At 52.1% G+C, this 27,038-nt stretch overlaps 1 protein-coding gene, 1 long non-coding RNA gene and 2 pseudogenes across 3 annotated transcripts; 2 read left to right on the top strand and 2 right to left on the bottom strand.

The window, feature by feature from the left end:
- The first annotated feature begins 2,221 nt into the window (after positions 1-2,221).
- LOC125554083 (pterocarpan synthase 1-like) lies at positions 2,222-3,002 on the top strand. The gene has a single exon (XM_048717692.1). It carries the CDS (start codon positions 2,223-2,225, stop codon positions 2,793-2,795), a length of 573 nt encoding a protein of 190 aa, XP_048573649.1. The 5' UTR covers position 2,222; the 3' UTR covers positions 2,796-3,002.
- A 10,240-nt stretch (positions 3,003-13,242) lies between these two features.
- Positions 13,243-15,845, bottom strand: LOC125554082. Of its 2 annotated transcripts, XR_007304317.1 has the most exons (4): positions 15,426-15,845; positions 14,222-14,291; positions 13,788-14,115; positions 13,243-13,688 (listed from the first exon to the last, which is right to left on the bottom strand). It is a non-coding gene; the product is annotated as an uncharacterized LOC125554082 (long non-coding RNA). The 2 variants fall into 2 exon arrangements; XR_007304316.1 differs by lacking the exon at positions 15,426-15,845 and having other exon boundaries at positions 14,222-15,341.
- Positions 15,846-19,969: 4,124 nt separating this feature from the next.
- On the top strand, positions 19,970-21,449 carry LOC125552544 (annotated as a pseudogene).
- A 409-nt stretch (positions 21,450-21,858) lies between these two features.
- LOC125552543 lies at positions 21,859-24,371 on the bottom strand (annotated as a pseudogene).
- Positions 24,372-27,038: the final 2,667 nt, after the last annotated feature.

Below are 27,038 nucleotides of genomic sequence, written 5' to 3'. Positions count from 1 at the left end.
CAAACCGTCGCCCAACACCATCGCCAACGTAGTAGCGCTGCCATCCAAGCCGCCTCACTACGAACACCACCACGAGGCCAAGAGGATCGGAGAGAAGCTCACCACGACGGGAGCAGCACCATCGACGCCGAGCGGGAGGGAACCACCTCCACCGCCGTCGTGCGGGAAGCCCGTGCCTCCGGCACCGTCGCGGCAGCGGGGCATGCCGGGCCACCCCTGGCCCAGCCAGGCCCGAAGCGGGCCCGTTAAGCCCCGCCGGCCACGATGCAGCAGGCCGGCGTCGTCGCCGCCGGCACCCAGCCACGCGTCGCATCTCCCCCGCCTCCCAGAAGCCACACCGGAGCCATCCCCGTCACCGGCCTGCCCAGGCCCAGATCTGGGCCGAGCGGACGACACCAGATCCCGCCGCCCAATTGCTCGCCTGCATGCGCCACGGAGCCCTGCCGCCATGCCAGACCACCACCGCCTAGATGCACCCCCCGGAGCCGCTCCGCCCGCGCCGGAGAGCGACCGGGAGGGGAAGGGCCAGGAGGCCGCCGCCACCAACAGCCCCAGGACCAAGCCGGCCGCGGGCGCCTGCGACGGCGGCGAGGAGGAAGAAGGGAGGGGGGAGCCTGGAGGGAGGAGGCCCGACGCGCGGCCGGTCACCCGCGGGGGGGGGGGGGGGGGGGGGGGGGGGGCGGGGGGGGGGGGGGGCCCCGGGGGGGGGGGGGGGGGTGACGGCAGTCACGAGAGAGAAGCGGGGGAAGGGTTTCAGTTCCCAATCACCGGCTGCGATGTACATTATGCCTCTGAAGCTAACCTTGGACAACAGCGAGCATCGGAAGTAGCGCAACAAGGAACCTCAAGACCTGGCCTTCAAGCGTGATGCTCCCAACAGAGTTGTGACGATGAGGACGTCGTCATCATGCCGGTTCAACTCTGAACCTACGCTTTTGCCCGAAGACATCTGCCAAGCCCATAAGCGAGCGAGGGAGATGTCGACACACCTGGGCGACACCTCCAAAAAGGAAAATGACACCCACGGGCGCCGGCGCCACCAACACCGACAGAATACGGCCTAGAATTTCTTCTGAATTGCCGCACACCTCCATCCTTGCCCTCCGGATTGGGGCCACACCGTTCAAGTTGACCACTCTGCCGTTGTTGCAGCACTTCGCCGGCATAGCCGAGCTGTCCTGGTCCACCGAAGACTCTCACAGACAGAAGCAAAACACCCCTACAACTAACCTCCCCCGCGGTTGCGAACTCGCAGAACTCCCTCCCAACTGTACCAAGGAATGCCACGAGCCGCACATTGCAGCCGTCAAGCCAACTCCGGCAGAAGCCCACGCCACCACCTCCATCTTCCACAACCGCGACCTGGAGCAGGCACCGCGACGGAGGCATTCGAGGACGCGACATACTCGACCGCTGCAAGGCAACCACTCCTGGTCGAGCTCCGCCACGCCGCCATGGCCTCATTGTGCCGCCGCCCGCTTGTCCCGCGCCGTCACCTCCTGAAGGATCCACCGTGCCGCGACCATCTCCTCCCGCGAGCCCCAGCCGCCTCCTCCTCTCGGTCACGCGCCATTAGCTCCGCCATGCGCCATCAAATCCACCCTACGCCGCCCATATGACGCCGCTCCCCTGTGCGAGGGAGGCTCGTCGGGGCACGCCGACCGTGCCCGCCCCCTTCGGTGGCCGGGCGCCGCCATCACCGCCAACACCGGCAGCGGCAGCGTCTAAGGGAGCTCGGGATGGGTAGGAAGTTGGGTACTAGGGTTTCGCCCCCCGGGGTTGCCAGCGCGTGTGACATGACTCTCCTAGTGCATACTTATAATTATTGCCATTATTTTCACTTCAATACTAAGACTGCACGTCAGGATCTTTCTAACAATATCATTTATGAACTAAAAATAAATAAATAAAGCAAAATTATATTTTCAGCAAGTTTCAGTCACAAAAACTTACTAACTTATTCCATTAGTATTAAGTTTAATTACATGTAGCTTGAATACGTTTTTTTTTTGAGAGAAATGTAGCTTGAATACGTAAAGCTACTGCCTGGCGCTGGGCCGCACGATCGTGCCGATCCAACTGCTCGCGACTAGGCCGATTTTGCAAAAGATCAGTTGGCCGACGAGTAGCGTGGGACTACCCTCGGGGCTAATGATCGACCTTGGGTGGCTCACACTATTTAAGGACATGGACACACCGGCCTCTTCCCAAGCATGCTCAACATGGCTTCCCACCTCACCTCTGCATCTCTAGCCACGCTACTCGCGGCCGGCATGGCCACCGTCCTTTTTGCCTCCGCCGCCCACGGCGTGGGCACGCAGGGTGCCCCCAAACATCTCCACTTCTACATGCACGACTCCAGCACTGGCCCCAAACCCACCACCGTTCTGATCGCCAACGGGACCGGCCAGCCGCTCAAGGGCTCCGGCGGCAGCGCCCGGTTCGGTGACACAATTGTCATGGACGACCGCCTCACGGAGGGCCCTACGCCGGCCTCGAGAGTCGTTGGGCGTGCCCAGGGATTCTACGTGACGGCGTCTCAGGGCGACCCCGCGGTGCTCCTCACCATGAACGTCCTGCTCGCCGACGGGCCTTACAACGGGAGCTCGCTGGCCGTGATGGGCCGCAACAACGTCATGATGCCGGAGCGGGAGCTGGCGGGGGGTGGGGGGACCGGGGTTTTCAGGATGGCGACGGGGTACGTGCTCTGGAAAACCGCGAGCTGGCGTGGGGGGAGCGCCGTCCTCGAGCTGGATGCCTTCGTCTACGTGAGTCCGGCGGCCGCCGGTGCATGAAATGGCACATGGTTTGCGGGGTTGCAGCCTCTTTTTTCAGTGTGTTGAGAATAACATGCTCGTTGCATTGCTTGTAGTTACCATCGATATGTGTGTTGTTTCCGGTTTGTGTCCTACTATTTTTTTCTCGAAAAGGAGGATAAAACCCCCGGGGCTGTTTGTGTCCTACTGTACTTCACTGTGTTGAAATGAATCTTGTCACTTTAACTTTCTTTGAGTCACACTCACATCATTTCTGCTTGAACTTGGCATCACTGTCTGTATTGGGCAATGATCGTGGTGTCCTAAGTCCTAACTGATTGGGGAAGAGGGTGGATGAGTACAGTAACTCACCAAAAGCAGCAAAAGGCGATCGAGTCACTGCTTCACTATGATGTGCTTCACAGACGATGATGCCCAAAGGATAAACAAAGAAGCCCTGCAACATCATGGAACATCATGAATGTTCTTTAGTTTCAGGTTTACATCCTCACGTTGGAAAAATGCTGCTCGTCATTTTGATTATTGACTTCTCAGACTGAATCCAAGGCTGAGAGCAGATTGCGTCGGAAGAAAAACTCGGGACTGGCTAAACGTAAGTCGCCTGAAAAACTGAATTGGGACCATTTTCAGCCGTTGGATGACAAACGAACGGTGATGCTCACGTCTTCTTCCTCCTGGAAACAGAAACAGATCATGCTCGGTCTTCCTCTCGCCACCTGCTACCACCGGCCGGGCCGCGGGCGTTCCCGCAACCGCCTCGCCGCACCGCCCTCCCCTGAACCGCCCCCCACCGCCGGTCTTACCGCCGCCGCTAGCCATCCCTCTAGCCCCGCCCGTGTCTCCTTTTTTTCTCCGGCGAAGCCCCCCCACCGCCCTCACCCTAAACCCTAAGATAAATAATGGGGTAGCCCTTCGTTGAGCCCTTCCTTCTCCTTCCTCCCCTCCGGCCTTTCTCCGGCGAACTCTCAAAAATCGACTGACCTCAATTTGACATTCAGTCGACTGTCATTTAGCTATGTGTAGAAATAATGGGAACTTGAACCGTAGAAGAAAACCAAAAACATGGAACTTCCCACTTACCATCTGAGGTCACGAGTGTATTAGCATCAAGTATCCGCGTTACTTCTAGCCCATTCATATGACCCGAGACGCATGGACCCGAAGAACATCTTGCTGAAGACAAACGAAATGCAGACTGATACTGATAATGGTAGCTGCGGTCAGGTTGAGTTAGGACCTGCAAACACATAATGGGCCGGTATTTCAAATTAAAGTGGAAAGCTAAAATTGATGTGAAGTCAAATTCATTTGTGTTTTGCCGCAAAAAAAATCATTTGTCTTGATGAAGAATTAAAACATGAATACCCGAAGTGGTATTCTGTCAGTCACACACAAATGTTTAATAAGCATGTCATCTCATCACTGGGCACTGGCAATACCTCATCTCCTACTCGAAGAGGTGACATTTGACCAAAGGGCAAGAGGGGGATCCCATGAAGATATCAACCTGACCGGCATTAGCTGATGCAACATTGACTGAAAATCCTTCTGGTGAACCATGCAGAAGTCCACAATGGGTACCGTTGAAGGATTTCAACAAATGAACCAGATGCATCAGGTAGGAGATTCAGCTTTACCAGCTGTCAAGAGCAATGAATAACTTACTGCAAATTTTAATTTTAAGGAACAACATAAAGGATGATTGAAACTCTTTTCCAGTAAGTGCACACATTTTTTTGCACATGCAGGCATACTTTTGTGTGGGTGCAGTGCCCTGTTAGTTGTAACTGGTTTTCCTTTCTTTTTAGGGGTGAGGGTGGGAGAGTAGCTTCCAAAACTTTCTTAGCTGTCCCCTAGCCAATAATTTTGACACCACGGACCGTCTACAAAGCCTTTCTCCTTCAGTGCAACATCATATGTCTTAACATGCCTTGCATCTTTATTATCCGGACATGCAGGTATGGGAAATATAATTCATCAAGTTCTGTTACTGTTTCACTAGTGGAATTATTCGTAACAGAAACACGAAGGTGTAAACCTAAAGCAAGAAGGTTGGGCACATCAGCAATAAAGAGAAGGTATGTCAAGTCAGTGTCCAAAAGATAAGAAGATAATAATTAAATTATTTCAGTACACCAATTGCACAACTTGATGTTAAATGTTAAAACCGGTCCAAAGTTTCTATGGGGTTAACTTCAAGATTTCACAGTGAGTAACAGAACAATAAAAAGGAAGTTTGTTTTGTTTCACAAAGAATACCGAGTATTTATCCCCAGTAGTATTGAATTGAGTCGACATGTCAAAACAAGGATCACAAATATGTACTATATATCCACTAATCTAGAATAGTCGATAACAAATAAATCACTGGACAATGTATCCACTAATCTAGAAACTCAATCCTACAAACATTCACCAGTAACATACTGTATACCATGTATAAGCAGTTAAGGAATGCAAGTTGCGAGCAGATTACACTTTAAGACTAAAAAAGCAACACCATGGATTAAATTTGTAACCTATACACCGTATTTGCTCTGCTTGAGCAGAAGGGTAAGCTCTATAAATATTGCAAGTGCATATTCATCATTACACCAGTGCCTTGCAGTTGATTTGGTGTTTGATACTAGAAACAATGTAAAGAAATGCTGATGTTTGAGCAAACCTGGTAGAGGACAACTATCATAGGTTTGATACAGCCATACAGGAACTTGATGTCCAATACTTTAAATCTCTGTTCCATTTTCATTTTTTAATTTTTTTTGAGGAATCACCGGGGGGGAGAGGATCCCCACCTGAATTATATTACTCAAAGCTCAGCGAAAGCCGAGGAGAGGGTTTACAGGGTTACAACAAGCCGTGAGGAGAGGTATGTCAGCCAGGATGTGGCTGAAACCTTATCTACCGGTACATGGAACCGGTTGGTCCAAAGAGCAAAGTCATTACAAATGTTGGATATTGTGAAGATAGCAGTGTGATCTTCATTCCTGAACACAACAGCATTCCGCGAATCCCAGATTTTCCACAGAATTGCAAGAAGCACCTCGGGCCATGTAGAAGAGTCAAGGCCTTGTGGGAGTGCAGAAAGCCAGAGATCTGGAGTTCTGATAGTTGGAGTGAGGCCGAGCTGCAGCCAGACCAGCTATGCTTTAGGGCATGTGATGAAAAGGTGTGTTGTATCCTCAGAGGTAGCCGAGCATCGTGGACACCTAGCATCCATGCCAATGTGCTTATGGAACAGGTTTGCCTTGGTGTTAAGGCGGCCATGGAAGAGTAGCCAAGCGAAGAGCTTCAGCTTCGGGTGCGCCTTTGAGCGCCAAATTAAGACGGCGTGATCATGTTCTTGATTCTCATGAGTGAGCAGCTTGTAAGCAGCTCGCGAGGAGAATGAAGAGCCGTGGATCAGATTGAAGGAAATATGCCCTAGAGGCAATAATAAAGTTTATTATTTATTTCCTTATATCATGATAAATGTTTATTATTCATGCTAGAATTGTATTAACCGGAAACATAATACATGTGTGAATACATAGACAAACAGAGTGTCACTAGTATGCCTCTACTTGACTAGCTAGTTAATCAAAGATGGTTATGTTTCCTAACCATGAACAAAGAGTTGTTATTTGATTAACGAGGTCACATCATTAGTTGAATGATCTGATTGACATGACCCATTCCTTTAGCTTAGCACCCGATCGTTTAGTATGTTGCTATTGCTTTCTTCATGACTTATACATGTTCCTATGACTATGAGATTATGCAACTCCCGTTTGCCGGAGGAACACTTTGGGTGCTACCAAACGTCACAACGTTACTGGGTGATTATAAAGGAGCATTACAGGTGTCTCCAAAGGTAGATGTTGGGTTGACATATTTCGAGATTAGGATTTGTCACTCCGATTGTCGGAGAGGTATCTCTGGGCCCTCTCGGTAATGCACATCACTTAAGCCTTGCAAGCATTGCAACTAAATGAGTTAGTTGCGGGATGATGTATTACAGAACGAGTAAAGAGACTTGCCGGTAACGAGATTGAACTAGGTATTGGATACCGACGATCGAATCTCGGGCAAGTAACATACCGATGACAAAGGGAACAACGTATGTTGTTATGCGGTCTGGCCGATAAAGATCTTCATAGAATATGTAGGAGCCAATATGGGCATCCAGGTCCCGCTATTGGTTATTGACCGGAGACGTGTCTCGGTCATGTCTACATTGTTCTCGAACCCGTAGGGTCCGCACGCTTAAGGTTACGATGACAGTTATATTATGAGTTTATGCATTTTGATGTACCGAAGGTTGTTCGGAGTCCCGGATGTGATCACGGACATGACGAGGAGTCTCGAAATGGTCGAGACATAAAGATTGATATATTGGAAGCCTATGTTTGGATATCGGAAGTGTTCCGGGTGAAATCGGGATTTTACCGGAGTACCGGGAGGTTACCGGAACCCCCCGGGAACCATATGGGCCTTGATGGGCCTTAGTGGAAAGGAGAAAGGGGCAGCCCAAGGTGGCCGCGCGCCTCCCCCTTCCCCTAGTCCTATTAGGACTAGGAGAGGTGGCCGGCCCCCCTCTCTCTCTTTCCCCCCTCAAGGAATCCTATTCCAACTAGGATTGGGGGGGGGGAATCCTACTCCCAGAGGGAGTAGGACTCTCCTGGCGCGCCTCCTATGGCCGGCCAGCCTCCCCCCCTCTACTCCTTTATATACTGAGGCAGAGGCACCCTAGAACACACAAGTTGATCGACGTGATCTGTTCCTTAGCCGTGTGCGGTGCCCCCAGCCACCATAGCCCTCGATAATACTGTAGCGGAGTTTAGGCGAAGCCCTGCTGCTGTAGTACATCAAGATCGTCACCACGCCGTCATGCTGACGGTACTCTTCCCCGACACTTTGCTGGATCGGAGTCCGGGGATCGTCATCGAGCTGAACGTGTGCTCGAACTCGGAGGTGCCGTAGTTTCGGTGCTTGATCGGTTGGATCGTGAAGACGTACGACTACTTCCTCTACGTTGTGTCAACGCTTCCGCAGTCGGTCTGCGTGGGTACGTAGACAACACTCTCCCCTCTCGTTGCGATACATCACATGATCTTGCGTGTGCGTAGGAATTTTTTTGAAATTACTACGAAACCTAACACAGATGCCTCTCGTCAGGGCTCGGAGACAGAGAAAAGTCCTGCAACAACAACACAGCATCCAGCTCGCGCGAGGCAGCCGAGGTTAGCCGACCCGTTAGGTTCGTAAGTAGCCCATACTGCATGACATGGAATACTAGGATGTGTTTGTTGGTGGAATGAGAATAAAGTCCTGGAAAAAGTTGAGCAAGGGGAGCATGAGCAAGCCACGTGTCATGCCAGAAGAAAGTTTTAAGGCCGTTGTTTGTGAGGATGAAGGTGATGGAGGAGAGAGTCTGAAGTTGGGTTTGCACAGCCTTGGTTAAATAGGATGGGTTTTTGCATGAAGCTATCTATGGGATACTGTATAAGTGGACTCTGTTTAGCCATGCAACCCAAGGTAATTCGTGGTGGGAGGTGGTGGCGAGGAATTTGTAAGCAAACTTCATAAGCAAGCAGTCATTCTGTATAGATAAATCTTTGATGCCTAGACCACCGAACTCTTTTGGTTTACATATGTTAGACCACGCAATAAGGCATTGGGCACCTGAACAAGTCTCATCGGCAGCCCAGAAAAACGCACGTCTAATGGCATCCAACTTTTTAATCGTCTTTTTGGGCAGTTTGAAGACAGACATGAAGTACGCAGCTAACGAGTCTAGCACAGAGGAAATGAGCACCAGATGACCGGGACGAGAAAGGAGTCTAGCACACCAACCAGGGAGGTAACTAACGCAGCTTGTAATAATTGGCTGAAAGGCTGCAGCAGTCAGCTTAACTGGGGAGAGCGGCAGGCCTAGGTAAGTTTGTGGAAAGCTGGAAATAGGACAATCTAGAGTTTGAGCTATTTGGAGAGTGATTGCATTGTCTAGATTCATAGGGATAAACGTGGTTTTTGAGTAGTTAATTTGCAGACCCGTGGCCTGAGCAAACTGGTCCAGAGATCGAAGAAGAATGGCGGCATTAGGGGAAGCATGGGTGATAATGAGCGTGTCATCAGCGTACTGTAAAATGGCCGGTGGGAGATCAGGGTAGATCGGGTGGCGAAGGTCGGGGGAAGATGCGTTGGCGGTTAGAATGAGCTGCTGAAGAACATCTGCAACAATGATGAAAAGGTAGGGGACACGGGGTCGCCTTGGCGCAGGCCGTTTTTGCAGTTAATCCAATCACCCTGAACACCGTTAAGCATGACAGCCGTTTTGCCAGAGGTAAGCAAGTCTGAAATCCAGGAGCAAAAACGGATGGGGAATCCCCAATGCTGCAGGATGAGGAGAAGGGCATGCCAAGACACAGAGTCGAAAGCTTTTCTGAAATCCAGTTTTAGCACCATCGCAGTGGCTTTTCTTTTATGACAAGTATTTATGAGGTCTGCTGCATACATAAAGTTTTCGGCAATGCATCTTCCTGAGATGAAACCAGTTTGGTCCCCATGAACAAGCAAGGGAATGTAAGTTTTTAGACGGTTGGTAAGAACTTTGGCAATGCCTTTGATGGGGCAGTTCTGGAGGGCGATAGGGCGAAACTTGTCTGCAGATTGGGCATTGGTAGATTTGGGCAGTAGGACCATAGTGGATCTGTTGAAACGCTTGGTTTCTGCAGTTTTGTTCTCAAAGTCTTTGAAGAAAGCAAGGAGGGGGGTTTTGATGTTGGTCCAAAAGGTTTTATATAAACTGGGACCAAAACCATCAGGACCAGGGCTGGCGTTGGAGTTCATTTGAAGGAAAGCTATCTTAATCTCTTCCTCAGAGAAGTTTGAGTCAAGGTGTCGAAGTTGAGGGATTTGGGTAGGGTAGAGTTGTGCAAGGCTGAAACTCCAATTAGTATCTACGGCGACACCAAGTAGATTATGGTAAAAAGATTTGAGAATGCGGGCTTTTTCTGAATGAGAGTGAAACTCGATTCCTTGATCGATAAGGACCGGGATTTTGTTCTTGCGGAAGCACTGGGAGGCTGACACATGGAAGAATTTATTGTTTTCATCACCAAGGGTCGCTTTTTTAAACTTAGCACGTTGGCGCAGGAGAATGGATCGATCACGAGTAGCTCTTTGCAGAGTAAGCTTTAGGACGTTATGAAGACAGAACTCTGCTGGAGTTAGGGTCCGGCGCTCTTCCTTTCGGTCTAAGAGATCAATTACACGTTTGCACCTAGCTTCCCGGACATGGGCGGGGGAAAGGGTTTTGGCCCATCGCTTTAGGCGGGAGCGGCGGGTTTGAAGGATATGGGCTAGGTGGGCCGAGGCAGAAGAGGTGGGTACTTGGGGCATGCTGCAGGCCTGGGCTACAATTTGTTTACAAGCTAGTCTCGAGGCCCAAAACCGTTCAAATCTGAAAAGGTGGGAGCGCGGTACGGAGGTGGAAAGGGAGATAAGCAGGGGGACATGATCGGAGGTGGTGCGTGTGAGGGTCGTGAGGTTGGAGTTGGGGAAGGCATTATTCCAAGCTAGGTTAAAAAAAGCCCAATCCAGGCGTTCTAGCACCGGTGATTCTCTGTTGTTAGACCAGGTGAACCGACGATCTAGAAGGGGGAGTTCTAGGAGGGCAAGTGTGTTAAGGGTCTCGTTAAAGGCAGTGGCCTCGTTGGAGTGAAAGTTGCTGTTGTTTTTCTCGTTCGGGAAGCGAATAAGGTTAAAGTCCCCGACGAGGAGCCAAGGGGAGTGATCAGGTGGAGCGATGGAGGCCAATTCAGCTAGGAATTCAAGCTTAAGTGCGCGGTTCATGGGGGCATACACGTTTGTGATGTGTAAAGTTAGGGGGCTTGCCAAAGATTGTACTTGAACCGTCGAGCAATAGGTGTAGTTCGTGTGGGAGAGAATCATAAGGAAGGAGGAGTTCGTGGCTGTGAGCAGCCCACCGAAAGTTCCAGTAGCTGGTAGCGTAACCTGCATATCGAGAGACCGAGGGAGAAAAGATCTGATTTTGAGCATAGACGGGGCAGCAAGTTTCGTTTCTTGCAGAAGCAGCAGATGAGGTTTAATAGATGAAAGTTCAAAGAGCACATCCGTACATTTGTCAACATCGCCCAGACCTCTAATGTTCCAGGAACAAACTGATAAGGTAGCATTACTCATCTAAGGAAACAACATGACACCAAACTACGATACAGATAGATAGATAGAGCCCACATGGCAAGATCAGAGGCGGGCAGCGGTCGCTGCTGATGCGACGAGATCGACCTCCTCCATGGAAGAGCCGCAGGCCTGCGCCAGGGCAGCCAGGACTGAGGGGAGGCCGGCTCCAGGTCGTCATCATCCAGCTTGGCATCGTGAACGGCATCCTCAAAGTCCTTGGCGTCGAGCAGCAGGTCCATGCGCTTTGCTTTGGCCTTGGACGCCTTTTCCTCCATGTGAAGACGCCTGTATGGCTCAAGCTTGGCCAGGCGCGCGCTCCGGCGCACATGGACAACATCCTTGGCCCTCTTCTTCGCGTTGCGGCGTTTGTTTGCCACGGCAACGTGCATCGGAGCCTCCGGGGCCACGACAGGTGCAGCCAGAGCCGCGGCGGAGCGCAGACGGCGCACGTAGGTACGCAGCGGGGGGGATAGGAGTGGGAGCTGCAGGTGGAGTGGGCAGAGTGGAGGCGTTGCTAGGGGAGGGGGAGGAGATGATCTGAGGCACATGCGGTGAAGGTGGTGAAGGTGGCGTAGCGGAGGGCGCGTGAGAGAGATCTACTGGATGGGGAGGCATGTTAAGCAGGATGCCATCCAGGACGGCAGGAGAGGCCAGGCCCAGATTGGCCACAGGCACATCCTCATCAGAGGATGAAAGAGCCAGGTGCACGAAGGCATTGGCGGCGAGGTCGGCGTTGCGGGAGGGGGAGGAGGGCGGGCCTTGAGGAAACTCGGGAGAGACAACAATCGGGCCAAGAGCGGCCATGGCAGCAGTGGCACGAAGGAGTCCCAGGCTCGAGGCGCTGCCAGCGGAGCCATAGCCCTCCTGGTCGCTGTCGGAGCTGCCATCGTCGGATGAGAAAGGAGAGGGGTCACTGGGCTCGATGCGGGAGATTTTGCCGTGCTCATGCAAATCGACCATGAGTATGTCAAGGTTCGGGAGCTGGACGGTGAGGGCATCGGGGAGCTTTGTGCCCTTGAAAAGAGCAACCGTGGCACGGATGGATGTGCGCTCATCATCCATGATGCAATATTGATCTATGGTGTAGATGTGGCCAAGGAAGTTAAGAACGAAGTGGACGCCAGCAGGATGCCACAGCTCAAGGGGAAAGCCGATGGCCTCAAGCTCAGTTAGGTCATCCTCGAACTGGGCGGTGGAGCGGCCGTGATCCTCGGCAGGCTCAAAGGTGATGGTGTTGCCATGGAGATGAAGGGGGCCGCGGCGAATGACATCATGACGGGCAGCAGCGTTGGGAAAGGACACCAGAGCGGCTCCATGAAAGGAGGCGGCGATGCGGACGAGCGGGTCACCAGCGCGTTCCCGTAGGACACGGCGGATGTCAGGGAAAGGGTTGTGCACTGGGGTCTCGAAGTGGACGAAGGCGTAGCGAGCAATGTCGTCTTGGACGAGGTGGGGGGGGAGCTACGATGAGGGGGGGAGTGGTGGGGCGTGGGATGGGTGCAAAGGTCGGAGGACCCCTGTTGAAGCAGGAGCCGGAGTCCGTGGAGCGGGTAGTGGGTGTGGGGTTTGGGGGAAGGAGGGAGAGGCGAGCTGCGGTGGCCGCAGTGGCGTCATCAAGGTCACGGACGGCCTTGACCAGGTGGAGGCGCAGCTTGACCGCGGTACTGTCCACAGGCACGGACAACTCCGGTGGTGAGGAGTTGAGGTCGACGGCCTGCTCTGGGCAGAGGAGATCAGGCTCGGCGATGCGTCGTGGCGTGGTAGGGACGCCGAGCCGGAGAGGGAGCGAGGTGGCCGTAGGGTTGACGTCGAGGCGCATGGATCCGATCACCAGGCCCGCCTCCGACGGTGCTGCATGGGCGTCACTGGCAGCGTGGTCGTCGCGAGCAGGGGCGTCCGGGCTCATGGTGCTGGGGAGGCAGAAGGAGGGGTTAAGGTCAGCTCTAGGGTTGCGAGGTAGGGGCGGGAAGAAAGGAAGCAGGCGAGGGGCTGTGCACCTGAAACTCCGGTGACCAGACCGCCAGCAGCGGGCGCAGCGGACGGGGTTGCGGCAGTCGAAGACGACGTGGTCGCGGCTGAGGCATCGGAAGCAACGGCGTCGCCTGCGCAGTTGCCTTCTTGTGAGGGTGGTGGTGTTAGTTGTGTATCTGGGAGGTGTGGAGGAGGGCTGGTTATAAAGGGAGGGCTGGCGTTGGCGGGGGTGGGCGGTTTTTAATCGCTAAGCATAGAAGCCTATAGCACTGAAGTTTAATCCTGAACAGAGTATCTGAGGGTCAGCTTATGGATTCCATATGCCACCTATGTCCAATGACCAAAGTTTAATCCTGAACAGAGTGTCTGAGAGTCAGCACATGGATTGTGGTAATCTAGCTTACAGCATATATTTTGATTTAGTTCTCCAACTGCTCAAATTTTATAGACGTCTTTCATGCTCAAAAAGCAAGGATCGTGTGCGCGGTGAGGCTCAGACAATAATTTATTTCTCTTATGATCCAGGAAATTAAACAACAAGGATGACAAATACAAAGAACACCATATAAATATCCTACGTCCGCGATGCATGTCTCATAGGATCAATCGGCCACACTTGCATATCCTTCTTGCTGAAGAATTCCTTTTCGTGCCCCTCCTTTCCACACGCAAATTCCGTATCGCTTGGGTGCAAAATCTTAGACCCATCTGTACAAAAAGCACACCTGCTTCTGAAGCGGCACAACGGCTTTTCTGTCAACATAAATAGGGAAGGACATATAGAGAATTAGCTAGGGTTGATCAAATTGCATATATATACAGCACGGTTAGCTGGTATGGTTGATTATGCACCTAAGATGGTGCATGTTTGAACATTTGGTCTGCGGGTCCACTCATTGAAGCGTAGCTCGGCAAAGAAGTGTTGGAACTCATCATCTTTTTTTTTAAACTGTCCAGCAATTGCTAGCTATTTCATTGATTCATAGCAGGGAGAACATGGTAATAACAAAAAGTGTGTGGCGGTCAGGGACCAAGGAAAAAAATGGAGAGAAAAGTGAAAAAAAAAAGGTAAGCTCCGGCGCGCCAAGAAACCGACGTGGTACCAGAAACGTTCCCTGAAACTGATACCAGTGGCCTTCATCTCCGTGGTCAGCTCGGCGGGATACTCGAAGTCGGCGCCCTGCGTCAAGACAGTACTAGCACATGATGCACATCCAAGAGGATCGAAACTGAAGATTGTAGAATTGGGAAGCCGCTAGGTCCCCTGAGTTGCTGGGAGTACCTACCGGGTTTTTGGAGTTGTAGTGTTTGAGGGCGCAGCGGACAAGCTTACAAACAGCGGCGGAGTCGACCTTGCTGTCAATCAGAACAAAAGGTAAACATGGTCCTATCGTTCGTTCGTTATTCGACATAATTCTTGAATTAAATATAGAAAAGAAGAAATTGGGTACTACCCCATTCACAAATATAAGATGTTCTACGATTAGCCTTTTTCTGAATTGGATATATATAGAGACATTTTAGGGTGCGTTTGGGAGCTAAGTATTTTTTGAAGTTTTCTAGTAATACTGTGGTTTCTAAAAAAACTTCAGTATTAAATACTTTGAGGTGTTTGGATAAAAAAAATATTGTAGCTTAAGAAACCATAGTATCTGTAAAACTGTGGTATTTTTGTAGTATTTGAAAAAGAGGTCGGCACTTCTTTTTTTAAAACTGAGAAACGCTGGCTCATTGGTCTCTTTGAGTTCATCTTCTTATGACCAATACTTTGCTAGATGATTTTTGCGGGTGAACATGCTAGATGATAGATCTATCTGGCCAGAGTACATATACGGATGACTTATTAGCCCCTGCTCCTTTTTACCACTGCTTCTTCTAGACGCGCAAGCTGCACCTTCAGTGCCTGTCAGAATGCTCCATCTTTGATGGATCACAAAAGATAACTCGACTATGTGTCCTAGCATCCAGTAGAGAACGTGCCCATGCCCAGCATGCATACGGCGGCCGTTAGCACGAGTTGATCCAGCCGTGAGTGCAGCTAGGTATGGTCAAGATTATCCATGCAACAACAGAACAATCTGTCAAAATCAGAGAAACTTAATAAAACTGCCCTTTGCCAAACGCCTCCACGGTTTTACCAAAACTTAGAAAAACTATACTTTTGAGAAACCAAAGTATATTGTCCACACATTAAAATACAGAGGTTTTGAAATACTGTGGTTTTGCAAAAACTGTGTTGCCAAACTAGGTGTTAGTGTGTTTGTTAACTCATTTCAGCCCGCACATACTCCATACTGAAATAGTATTTTTTTTTTCTAAATGGGTTGTTTTTTTTTTTGGAAACATCTGAACGGAGGGAGTATATAGATATATTTTTAACTCATTTCAATCCATATGTAATTTATATTAAAATATCTAAAACATCTGAACGGAGGGAGTAGCTAACTAGCTGGGACTGGGGTAATGAGCGTGTAGGTGGGAGGAACGTACTCTAGTGCCAACGTGGGGTGGCCAGCATTTGCTCTGGCCACGAGTTCTTGGAAGCTTACTGGATCGTATCCGTCTAACCGAGCTAGCTCCTGGTTTGTCATACGGCGGGGGGCATCCTTTATGGTAGGAGAGCGGAGGGGGCGTGCGCCATGATCAGCCTCGCCCGCGGCACCGGCACCGGCACCGGCAGCCGAAGAGAGGAAGGATCCCATCGATCGATTCTGCGTCTGCAGATCGATCGGATCGGGCACGCGTTAGGGAGAGAGGGCCAAAGGCTGGATCTAGAGGATCAATCAGCAGATCAGAGGAATTAGCACGATATTGACGGATCAATCCACTCACGGATAGCCTGAATTAAGAGTTTGGCTACAAGTAGCTAGGGTTTACACTTGGGGAAAGGAGAAGATGAAGCCGGATGCGGCTGGGTTTAATGGCTGGTTGGTGCCAGCAATCACGGAGCCTATGAACGTCTCTGTCTATCGCTGTTTTTTTTTTGGTTTTTTTTTTAGAAACGTCTGTCGCTGGCTTGGCCTGGTCGATGAGAGCCGCTGATCGCCACTTTCGAGAGGGAATACTTTGAGCGTCCATCAATTTAGCGCACCGGTTCGGCTCTTCTTCAGTCCAACTGTCGAATTCTTCAGTTTCGTCCGAGTAGGCGAATTGCAGGCTTGATGTAGGTCCTGACAGTCACTCAGAATTCAGGAGATGTATGTTTGATGAAGTCAGCGTCCTCCAGGTAGCTTCAGCTGGAGACATGTTGAGCCACTGAGTAACCAGAGCAGGTGGTTTAGGAACAACTCTGGTTTCTTCTATTGATATTGGTGCAATTTTAAATTTTCCAGAAGAATCCACTAAGGCATCTCAAACGCCGTGCCACAAAACGGACATACTATTTCTCTGTGGACGAGTCCACAGATATGCATCTAACGGCGTGTCCAAAACGTCGGTCACGTTCGACCCCATCCAGATACATTTGAAGTGAAAATGTTGGTCAAAATAGCAATATGATAACCAAATAGAAGTGCATACACATGCAATGTTCAAAACTCCAAAAAGAACGGCGGGTGTTTATAAGTTTTCATATATGCCCGATCACAAAAGTGCCAGTTCGGCAGTCCGTGCAAATTTTGCCCTCCTAGACCGGTTGTTCGTGCCTTCTCCCTCACCACTTCGCCGTCGGCTTCTCCGCAGTTTCCGCCTCCTTCATCTCTATCGCCAAGTGCTTCAACGTCTTTGCACGATCTTCGCCGTGTTGGGATCCAACTAATCAATCTTCATGATCAGCATTTTGGTTTCCTCAAAAGTGGCTGTGAGATCAACCTCCTCTTTCTGAGCTTGGTCTTCTTCTCTTCGAGTTTGGCCTTCTTCTTTTCGAGGCTGATCTTCTTCTCCGTCGCCATCATGAAGATGACAAACCTCTCCGCATTCTCTTTCCTCCTTGATGTTAAGGTGCTTGACATATGCCTCCTCCTTCTTGTCCATTAAGCCCTCAAACTTCTGTCATTTTGGTCACCGCCCCTTCTCGCTCTTCCTCCCCCAGACCCCCCTTTTGACCTTCTTGGTCGCCTCTCTTTTTGTTGGGTCGATTGGATTACCATCTCCGAGCGTGTTCGGGAGCCCTCCCTCTTCTCAGCTCCCCAACTCCATGTCAGGAGTGCAGCCGAACGATCCAAATCCCGGCTATGGGCGAGAGAAGCTGGCGAAACTTGCAGTGTAATTTTTTAGGAGTCGCGGAGCTGGGAAACTTGAACTCCTCCGAAACAGCAAAGGAGGAGTTGCCAAGAATTTACATGTGATGCCACCGCTAAGTGAATTAAGTTGCGTACCGGTTCGTTAGCTCGTACCAAATATTACCAGTATGTGCCACCACCGAGCCAATTTCTTCTCCCGAGCAGGCTTTCCACGGCTAGATGGGTTGTCATGGCTAGTCGGTCAGAGTGACGTGATCGGACAAGCCGGCGGGCGGCGCCGCTTCAATGCAATGCCGACGAGGTGCCCGAGAAGCCTACTTCGGCCGGTGTGCCACATTGAATCCAGTTGCCCGTCCGTCCACCTGGGCGCGGCTATTTAAGCATGGCTCGACGCCGTTCGCATCACAATCTCATATCTCTTTTCCCCATCACAGCTCCGCTCCTCTCCCCTCACCGTCGTCGACCCTCCTCTCTTTTCTTCGACGGTGCCAATGTCCTGGTTCTCCGCATCGACGGGTGGCTCTGGACCCGGATCGTGGAGTCACCGCCATCGCTCTCCTAGGCCATCGACCTCCACGGCGATCGCCTCCTTCGAGAAGGAGGAGATCATCCTCTTCCCCGATGACGAGGAGTCGCAGCAGTAGTCGCGCCTCATCATGGTGGTTGCCGCGATGGAGGAGTAGCAGGCGCACCTGGAGCTCCTCCTCTAGCGATCGCTCAAGTACCGTGGTCCAGCGCCGCCACTCCACTGCGTGAAGGTGGAGCCGACGTCGTCGCCTCTCCACCGCGTCAAGGTTTACATGAATACGGTCGTGTTTGCATGATATTTGCCCATCCGTTTAAAAAAATGTATTGCGGACGAAGGTCTAGGGCAAACGCTGGATAGATGGCCTTGTACAGGTGTCCGCAAAAACGTCAGGCGACCACGGACAAATACTATATGTCCGTTTTAAGGGTCCCTAATCCTTCTATCTGCACAATTCGTTTCTTCTTAGCTGTCTGCACAATGCGTTGATATGCAACGCTCTTGCGTATTTGCGGAGTGAAAAGTATTGAAGGTCTCCGCGTCGCTCTCTCTGACCAGGGCGACTCGAGCGGCGACCGAAAACCTAGCCGCCGCAACCCCGTCTCCCACCTCTCCTCCTCGTCGCCGCCGAAAGACGCCGCCGGGAGAATCCCACGCGGCCGACGGCGGCGGCGGGGCACTGTTCTCTGCGATGGGCGCTTGGTGGGCGGGCGGTCTGGCCCCTGGCGCCCGTGGCTGCGTTTCGGCCTCCTGGCCGTCCGTTTTCGACTGGCCGACGACAGATCTGGCGGTGCCGGGTGCGGATCCGGCTCTCCCTCGGCTCGCAGCACCCATAGCCTCCCTCGCCACCCCCATCCTCTCCGGTGGACGATGCACCCCGCTCCACCTCGCCTCGCTCCCCACGGATCCTCCTTGACCCCGTCCTCCTGTGCGACCGAAGTCGGGCGGCCGTAGTTCCGGCGCCGGCGTCCCCTCCCCTCTACATCAACAACCCGTCCTGCGCCTCCATCCCGCTCGCCCTCCCCGTCCCCGCCCCATGCGCGCCCGTCACGGACGGGCTGCGGCTGGTCCGGTGGATCCAGCGACGGACCCCTCCTCGCCTCCGCCACCGCCGGTCCCTGCCGGGAAGAGCCTCCACTCTGCTGCCCCACCCTCTGTCCACCTCCGACGCCGACGGTTCCTGCCAGGAAGGACCTCCACTCGGCAGTGCCCCCACCCCCTGTCATGGTACAGCGGTCCCCGCTACTCCACTACCCCACCTCGTCTCCACCCTCCTCACCGGCGGCCTGCTCCACTCGTCCTTCCTCTGTTCACCATCCGCCTCACATGTCTGTCTCGGTCTTGTCCTCTGTCGCCCCTCGTCTTCACTTGGATGGCGGCCCACCATTGACGGATGTGCTACGGGAGAAATCCCCGCTGACCTTGTCAGCTGACCACGGCGACGCTACTCCAGCGTCGCTTACCCTCTTGGGGGCGTGGCTCGTGTGCCACTCCTGTCTCTCGGTCCGGATTCGCAGCTCTCGGCTCTGCCATCTGGGAATTTAACCGGTTATGCTCCAGGCGAAAGCTCTGTGACGGCGTCATCCTCGGATGTCGTCCACCTTCTTGAAGGCGTCACTAGGGATCTCCTTGCCGCCATTCATCCTCCGTTGCCCTTGGGGGTTGGTCATCCTCTGCTCTGCTAGCTCAAGACCCTCTCATGTTTGTCGTCTGTTTTGGTGAGCTTCGTGCTCTTCGTGCTATCTCGGTTCATCTTTGCTCAACTATGAAGCAACGATGCCTCCCCACCTTGCTAATCGTGTCGGCTTGCTGTGGCGGAGCTTCCAGTTAAGGTTCGTGATGGGTCACTCGTTGATTGTTGCTGCTCCTCTGTTGTGCCAAGGGGTTGGTACGCATGCCGGTGTGGTGCGTTAGAATAGTTGTTTAGTGTTGGTATTGTGATTCCTCGACGACACACCACTTCCACTCGACTTTTATGATGGTGGTCTCTTGGCTTGCTGGCTAGGTAGTGCCTTCTTCAGGGCGTCTCCATATGTTCTCACCCTATGTAATCTTTCCCTCCTGTGCGGTTTTTTGGCCCGGTTTCCTTTATAAACGGGGTCAACCTGTTAAGGTTTTCGATTCGGTTTTTCTTATAAACTGGATCAAACACTTGGCATTTTGGCCACTTTGAGCAATATATTCAGGTGGGGACTCTCTTCCCCGTGACCGTTCAAAAAAAAAAGTATTGAAGGTGGCCTCCACCCAAGGGGACGCGCACCCCGCTATTTGCGGCGGGATCTGATGGATCCACCGTCCGCCAAACTAAAAAAACCGAAGAGCGTCGCCCATGATGAGCAGCTATCCCACACCCAATCCGCTGACTTGTACTACTCCTGTATAACCAGCCGTCACCTGTCTCCATCGAACAAACCAAGATCCCAGAAGCATCCCACACAAGCCAAGCCAAGACGACGGCTCCCAGCAGCAGGCAGCAGCTGATGGAGATCGCCAGGGTCGACCTCCGCGGGCTGGAGCCCGGCGGGCCGGGCTGGGCGGAAGCCCGGGACGCGGTGACGGCGTCCGTCGTGGCGCACGGCTTCGTCGTCGGCGCACGACGCGCTCGGCCTGGAGCTCCGGCAGGCGCTGTTCGGCCGCGTCATGCCGGAGATCTTCGCGCTCCCGCCGGAGGCCAAGCAGCGGAACGTCTCCGAGGTGGGCCCCTTCCGCGGCTACATCTCCAACGTCCCCGGCACCAACTGGGAGAGCGTGCGCCTCTCCGACCCACCGACGCCGGCCGCGTCCGCGACTTCGCCGACCTCCTCTGGCCGCAGGGGAACCCCGCCTTCTGGTAACCAAGCAGTGCCCACCATTTTCTTCTGCGTCCGTCGTGCATCCGTTTTGGCATGGTGTGCCCGTGGTGACCGTGTGCCGTCCGCGTGCAGCGACACGATCGCGTCCGCGGCCAAGAACGTGTGGGAGCTGCAGCGCACGGTGGAGAAGATGATCCTGGAGGGCCTGGGCGTCGGGGAGGAGCGCATCGGCGCGCATCTGGACACGCTCGCCCACAGCGTCCGGCTGTCGCGCTACGGGCCCCCGCCGGACGCGGAGACGAACATGTCCCTGCAGGCGCACCGCGACGACAGCATCATGACGGCGATCGTGCAGCACGGCGTGGAGGGGCTCGAGGTGCAGGTTCAGGACGGGATCTGGCTCGCGGTGCCGCCTGAGCCGGACTTGTTCACCTTCGTCGCCGGCGAGCTGTTCACGGTATAAGGGCCGCGCGCCCGCGCTCTCCTTTCTCTGGTTGACGCGCGTCTGACTGACACCGCCGTCGCAGGTCGTGACTAACGGGAGGGTGCCGGGTTGCTTCCACCGCGTGAGGACGCCGAGCAACCGGGAGCGCCTGTCGGCGCTGTTCGGCTGCCCGGGGAAGGACGGCGTCCTACTGAGCGCCATCGACGAGCTCGTCGACGACGAGCACCCTCTGCTGTACCGTCCCTGCACCAACGACGGCTACGCGTCGTTCCGGCACGCGGAGGAAGGGCGCAAGTCCGGTGATCCACTGAAGGCCTTCTGCGGGGTGCAGAAGGATTGATCGCCGTTCGTAACTCAAGCTCAGTTCACCTCACCATTCTGAAGTCGTCAAGCTCTGTTATCCACACCATTCTGAAGCCGCAATTGCTAGGTTACCTATGTAATGATCGCTGCACCATTCTGAAGTCCTATTGCTACTGAACGTTACTCAAATCGCTGTCAGTTATCTTATCGTTTAAGCACTTTATGGATGATAATTACTAGTACGACATTACCGGCTGATCTTATTCAGTTTACTGTTGTGCACACGTTCCCTTGCTGATGGCAAGTGCAATATTTGCTGGCCCCATTTCAGCTTTGAGAATATGCTGATCACTTCATCAGTGCTTTCGTTAAGCACAATGTATGCAACAAAAACATGGCCTGAAAGCTTTCAAGCGGAATTTTATCATTGACCACGGCACCACCAACATGCTAAACTATGTACAAAAACATTCCGGTCACACGTTGATACCGGATTACAGATGCAGCTAGATAGCTGCACTGTAAATGCAACCGAAATGGCGCGACTAACTACCTACAGGCGGGCATGAGAGATTCTTGCTAGATCAACCCCTAATCCACTAATAATGAATTTGCTGCCTTAGCCTGCAAAAGAATAAGGGATCTAGAGCAAATCAGCCTTTTAAACCCTTTCCCCCCCCCAAAATAAGGGATCCGCTCCCTGCTTCCATCTTATGTTGAAATGAAGTTGCATTGTCAGCCTTTCACTTATCGAGGTCTTTGAGGAGAGATGCCGGAATTTCTTCCGACGAGGCCATCATCGACACGCACCCGAACTGTAAAACAAACAATTATGAAAATGCATGTAACAGCCAAAGAAAGCGGGGAGAGCGGATATCACCTTGCGCTCACTATACTTGCTCTTGATGGCCTTCAGATTTGAATACTGTCTGCCCAACTGCAAATCGTGTATCCTCAGGATGCAACTCCTGAGATCAGAGACCTTGTAGCCCGTTTTCTCTTGCAGCGTAAAGTTCTAGCAGACGTAAATGTCAGAACAAACACAAAGCCAAGCATAACGTAGATTCAATGATTCAGCAAGATTTGATTAATCTTACCCAAGGACAAATCTTTGGGCTGATTGTGAACCTGGCTAAGAACAGACAGGCAGCAGCAATAACTGATGGCAGGAACCTTATGCAGTCGTAGTCTAGCAAGCTCAATTCCGCGAGATAGCAACACATAAGCTCCAACCTTTTTGCACTTGCACACTGAAGTTTGAAGGGGGAAACATGTTATAAAAATAACATTAAGAGAGGCAAATGCTGAGGGCTCCAAAAATGTGCTTACATTGCCTCCACGACAAGATATTAAGAATCGCCTGCAATACATGTATCAATTGTTAGGCTTATGAAATTCTTTGTCCATTATGGCAGTAATCATGCTGCTACTTCCCATGTGATTTAAACATGGTAACTATTCCCTCCGGTCCAAAATTATTGTCGTGGTTTTAGTTCAAGGAATGAAGGAGTACTTTACATAGAGACGATAGTTGATAGGTATGTGCAAATTTAATGCAGAAATTTCAGATAGAGCACGTACAATAGAAAAGTTCTTACGGTGGGACTCCCCATCTGAAAGTTGAGATATTTCAGTATGTCAGCCTCCATCTTCACCACCTGCAGTGCATACAAATTACAAATTTATCTCCACCATTCACATCAATGCTAGGAAATTTACCAAAAATGGCAAGTTCAGCAGAAGGTTACCTGCTGATTGGTGTATGTGCCGTCAGTAATGTCACTGAATTTGTCCAGCTTAGGAACATGAATCTCTTCGTACTTCCTACAGCATTAGATTTAGGCCGTTGTAAGTTGGCCAGTCATGGTAAGAGATGACAAAGAGAGGCAGAAAGGAGATAAGAGGAAAGTTTAGGCCCATACGCAGCAACAAACAATGAAGCGACACCAAGCAATTGCAGCTTGTCCCGGGTAACTACACTCGCCGCGAGGAAGCGGTCAATATATGAAACCGCAAGGTAAAGCGTGTCAGCCAGAAGATTGAACTCGTCAACCACATCCACCAACCAATCTACTAGGATACCCCTCATAGTGGCGCTGATGTCTTTCTGCATGGCCACCATATAGTCATCGCTCGGCCTCCTCAATTGTTCAACCTGTAATTTCACAAAATGCAACAAAATCACAAATAATGTCCCTCATTTTTGCCACGGTGCACCGGGCTATAATGCACTCCGTTCATGGTAAAGCTAGTACCTTGAGACAATCAGGATGACATGTATATTCTTTTCCCAAAGACTTATTTTTCTGCTAGTGAAGGTGGAAAAGCACTCGAAATGTCCCAATCTAACAGTAAAAAATGATTGATTCAGCCCCCAACTCAATCCAAATCCCCAAATTACAGAATGCATGCCTACAACAAGATAGCGCCCCCCAAATTCCAAAATGTGTGATAATACTGTACCATTTACCACCTTGACATACCAACAGGACTGAATCCCACCACCATACCATTACCACCAGATTCGTGCGCACCCCTAACAAGTGGCCCTCTAAAATTACTCGGATTTCCGCAAGCATTGTCAGACGAGAAGATGGATCGAGGAACCCTCACCTCCAGGGACCGCAGGTACCCGTCGATATCCGCGACGTACGGGCCAACGGACGCCTGCGCCGCCCGGCGTCCGTCTGCCTCGAGGCCGCCGGGCGGGCGGCAATGGCGGAGCCCTCCCTCCTCCTCGCCTCCTCCTCCACCGCCGCGGCGGCCGCCTCCCTGGCCGCCGCGCGCGTCATCGGCTTCGACGGCGCCCCCGTCGGCGCCGCCGAGGCGTTGTTCGCGGTCGATGCGGCGGGGAGCTCCGCAAGGGCCCTGCGCTCCGTGCAGCGCGGCCTCTTGGGGGCCGGCGGCGCCGCGCTGGCGGTGTTCTCCTTCTCCTCCGCCGCCCCCTGCTGCTTCCGGCGACGGCCGCGTGGCTCCATTGCGTTGGGCGTCGAGTTTCGGGCTTCGATTGGCCGGGGGTTTGGGAGGGTTGAGGATGGAAGGAGGCGGCGGGTGCCCTTGGCTTTGAGAGAAGAGAAGGGTACGCGGTCCGGGTTTTCAAAACAGGCGTCGAGCGGGAGCTCAAATCAAAATGAGGAGAGAGATGCCTTTGCCTGGCACGAGGGAGGCGTTACGACTTACGAGTTACCGCCTGCCCTGCCTGTGATTGACTGGTTTCCATTTAAGATCGCTTCCCCCGTTTCTTTCCCGAAAATTGAGTGCGTCGCCGGGCACCGCATGAGCGAACCGTTGGAGTTGGGAGAGATGGGTGGTGCGCTGCACGGAACGGGAGGCAGCGGAAGCCCTAGGGTGGAGGGGACGTGACAGACGAACGGTGTGTTTGTATGGTGGCCAAAATCCACCCTATCAACGTTTTGGTCTTCCGATTAAAAGAAGAAAAAAAGGTTTTGGTCCTGGCGCATGTCGAACACATTCCTCCTTCTCCCAACATAGCAGCTGCCGCCGTCACCACTGCTTCCCTCCACGCCTTGGTCCCCCCTCTTATTCCTCATTCGAGGGCCTCGGTGGCGGCAAGAGAAGCGAGGACCGTCTGTCTCGTTTTGTTTTTCTTAGGTGTTTGTTTCCTCTGTGACATTGATGAGGTGGTGGCGATGTTGGCGTGTTGGAATAAGGTCTCTCTGGTCACTCCTAGCCTCGACGTCTGATTCGACGCTGGCGAAGAGACTGTGAGAGTTTGTGTCCTCAGATATGTTGGTTCCCTTTAAACATTGCCACTTTGTGTATCTTTCAAGGAGAGTTATTGGCTGGCTATTGGTGTACGATTTCAACATCTTCTTGCGTGTTGTTCTTTGGCTTGACCCGGTTTCTTAATGTTGGGAAACGTAGCATGCAATTTCAAAAAAATCCCTCCGCTCACGCAAGATCTATTTAGGAGATGCATAGCAACGAGAGGGGAAGAGTGTGTCTACGTACCCCCGTAGACCAAAAGCGGAAGCGTTTGACAACGCGGTTGATGTAGTCGAACTTCTTCTAGCTCCGACCGATCAGGTACCAAACGCACGACACCTCCGAGTTCTGCACACGTTCAGCTCGCTGACGTCCCTCGCCTTCTTGATCCAGCAAGACGTCGAGGTAGTAGATGAGTTTCGTCAGCACGACGGCGTGGTGACGATAATGGTGAAGTGATCATCGCAGGACTTCGCCTAAGCACTACGAAGATATGACCGATGGTGTAAACTGTGGAGGGGGCGCCGCACACGGCTAGCCAATTGTCTGGTGTGTGCTAGGCGCTGATACGTCTCAGTCGTATCTATAATTTCGATTTTTTCATGTCAATATTATACAACTTTCACATATTTTTGGCAACTTTTTATTTGATTTATTGGACTAACCTATTGATCCAGTGCCCAGTGTCAATTCCTATTTTCTGCATGTTTTTTGTATCGCGGAGTATCCATATCAAACGAAGTCCAAATGCAATAAATTTTTACGGAGAATTATTTTGGAATATATGTGATTTTGGGGAGTTCGAATCATCGCAAACGGAGGCCCACACAACCCACAAGACACCAGGGCGCGCCAGAGGCCCCTAGCACATGTTGGTGGGTTGTGCTTGTTGGGGAATATAGTAATTTCAAAAAAAATCCTATGCACACACAGGATCATGGTGATGCATAGCAACGAGAGGGGAGAGTGTGTCCACGTACCCTCATAGACCGAAAGCAGAAGCATTAGCACAAAGTTGTTGATGTAGTCATACGTCTTCACGATCCGACCGATCGAAGTACCGAACGGACGACACCTCCAAGTTCAGCACACGTTCAACTTGATGACGTCCCACGAACTCCGATCCAGCAGAGCTTTACGGGGGAGTTTCGTCAGCACGACGGCGTGATGATGATGCTACCAATGCAGGGCTTCGCCTAAGCACTGCTACGATATGAACGAGGTGGATTATGGTGGAGGGGGGCACCGCACACGGCAGGAAGAGATCCAACAGATCAACTTGTGTGTCTAGAGGTGCCCCCTACCCCCGTATATAAAGGAGCGAGGGGGGAGGCCGGCCGGCCCCTGTAGGCGCGCCAGGTGGAGTCCTACTAGGGGGGGGGAAGGAAGGGGGAGAGGGAGAAGGAAAGGGGGGCGCCCCCCCTCTCCTAGTCCAATTTGGACCAGAGGGGGAGGGCGCGCGGCCTGCCCTAGGCCAGCCCTCTCTCTCCACTAAGGCCCATAAGGCCCACATTTCTCCCCGGGGGTTCCGGTAACCCTCCAACACTCCGGTTTTCTCCGAAACTATCCGGAACACTTCCGGTGTCCGAATATAGTCGTCCAATATATCGATCTTTACATCTCAACCATTTCGAGACTCCTCGTCATGTCTGTGATCATATTCGGGACTCCGAACTACCTTCGGTACATCAAAACACAAAAACTCATAATACCGATCGTCACCGAACTTTAAGCGTGCGGACCCTACGGGTTCGAGAACTATGTAGACATGACCGAGACATGTCTCCGGTCAATAACCAATAGCGGAACCTAGATGTTCATATTGGCTCCCACATATTCTACGAAGATCTTTATCGGTCAAACCGCATAACAACATACGTTGTTCCCTTTGTCATCGGTATGTTACTTGTCCGAGATTCCATCGTCGGTATCTCAATACCTAGTTCAATCTCGTTACTGGCAAGTCTCTTTACTCGTTTCGCAATACATCATCCTGCAACTAACTCGTTAGTTACAATGCTTGCAAGGCTTATAGTGATGTGCATTACCGAGTGGGCCCAGAGATACCTCTCCGACAATCGGAGTGACAAATCCTAATCTCGATCTATGCCAACTCAACAAGTACCATTG

The sequence above is a fragment of the Triticum urartu genome, chromosome 4, assembly GCF_003073215.2.
Source record: "Triticum urartu cultivar G1812 chromosome 4, Tu2.1, whole genome shotgun sequence".
NCBI classification, from domain to species: Eukaryota; Viridiplantae; Streptophyta; class Magnoliopsida; order Poales; family Poaceae; genus Triticum; species Triticum urartu.
Note: the sequence above shows the minus strand (reverse complement) of the source record. Positions and strands in the feature narration are given on the sequence as shown.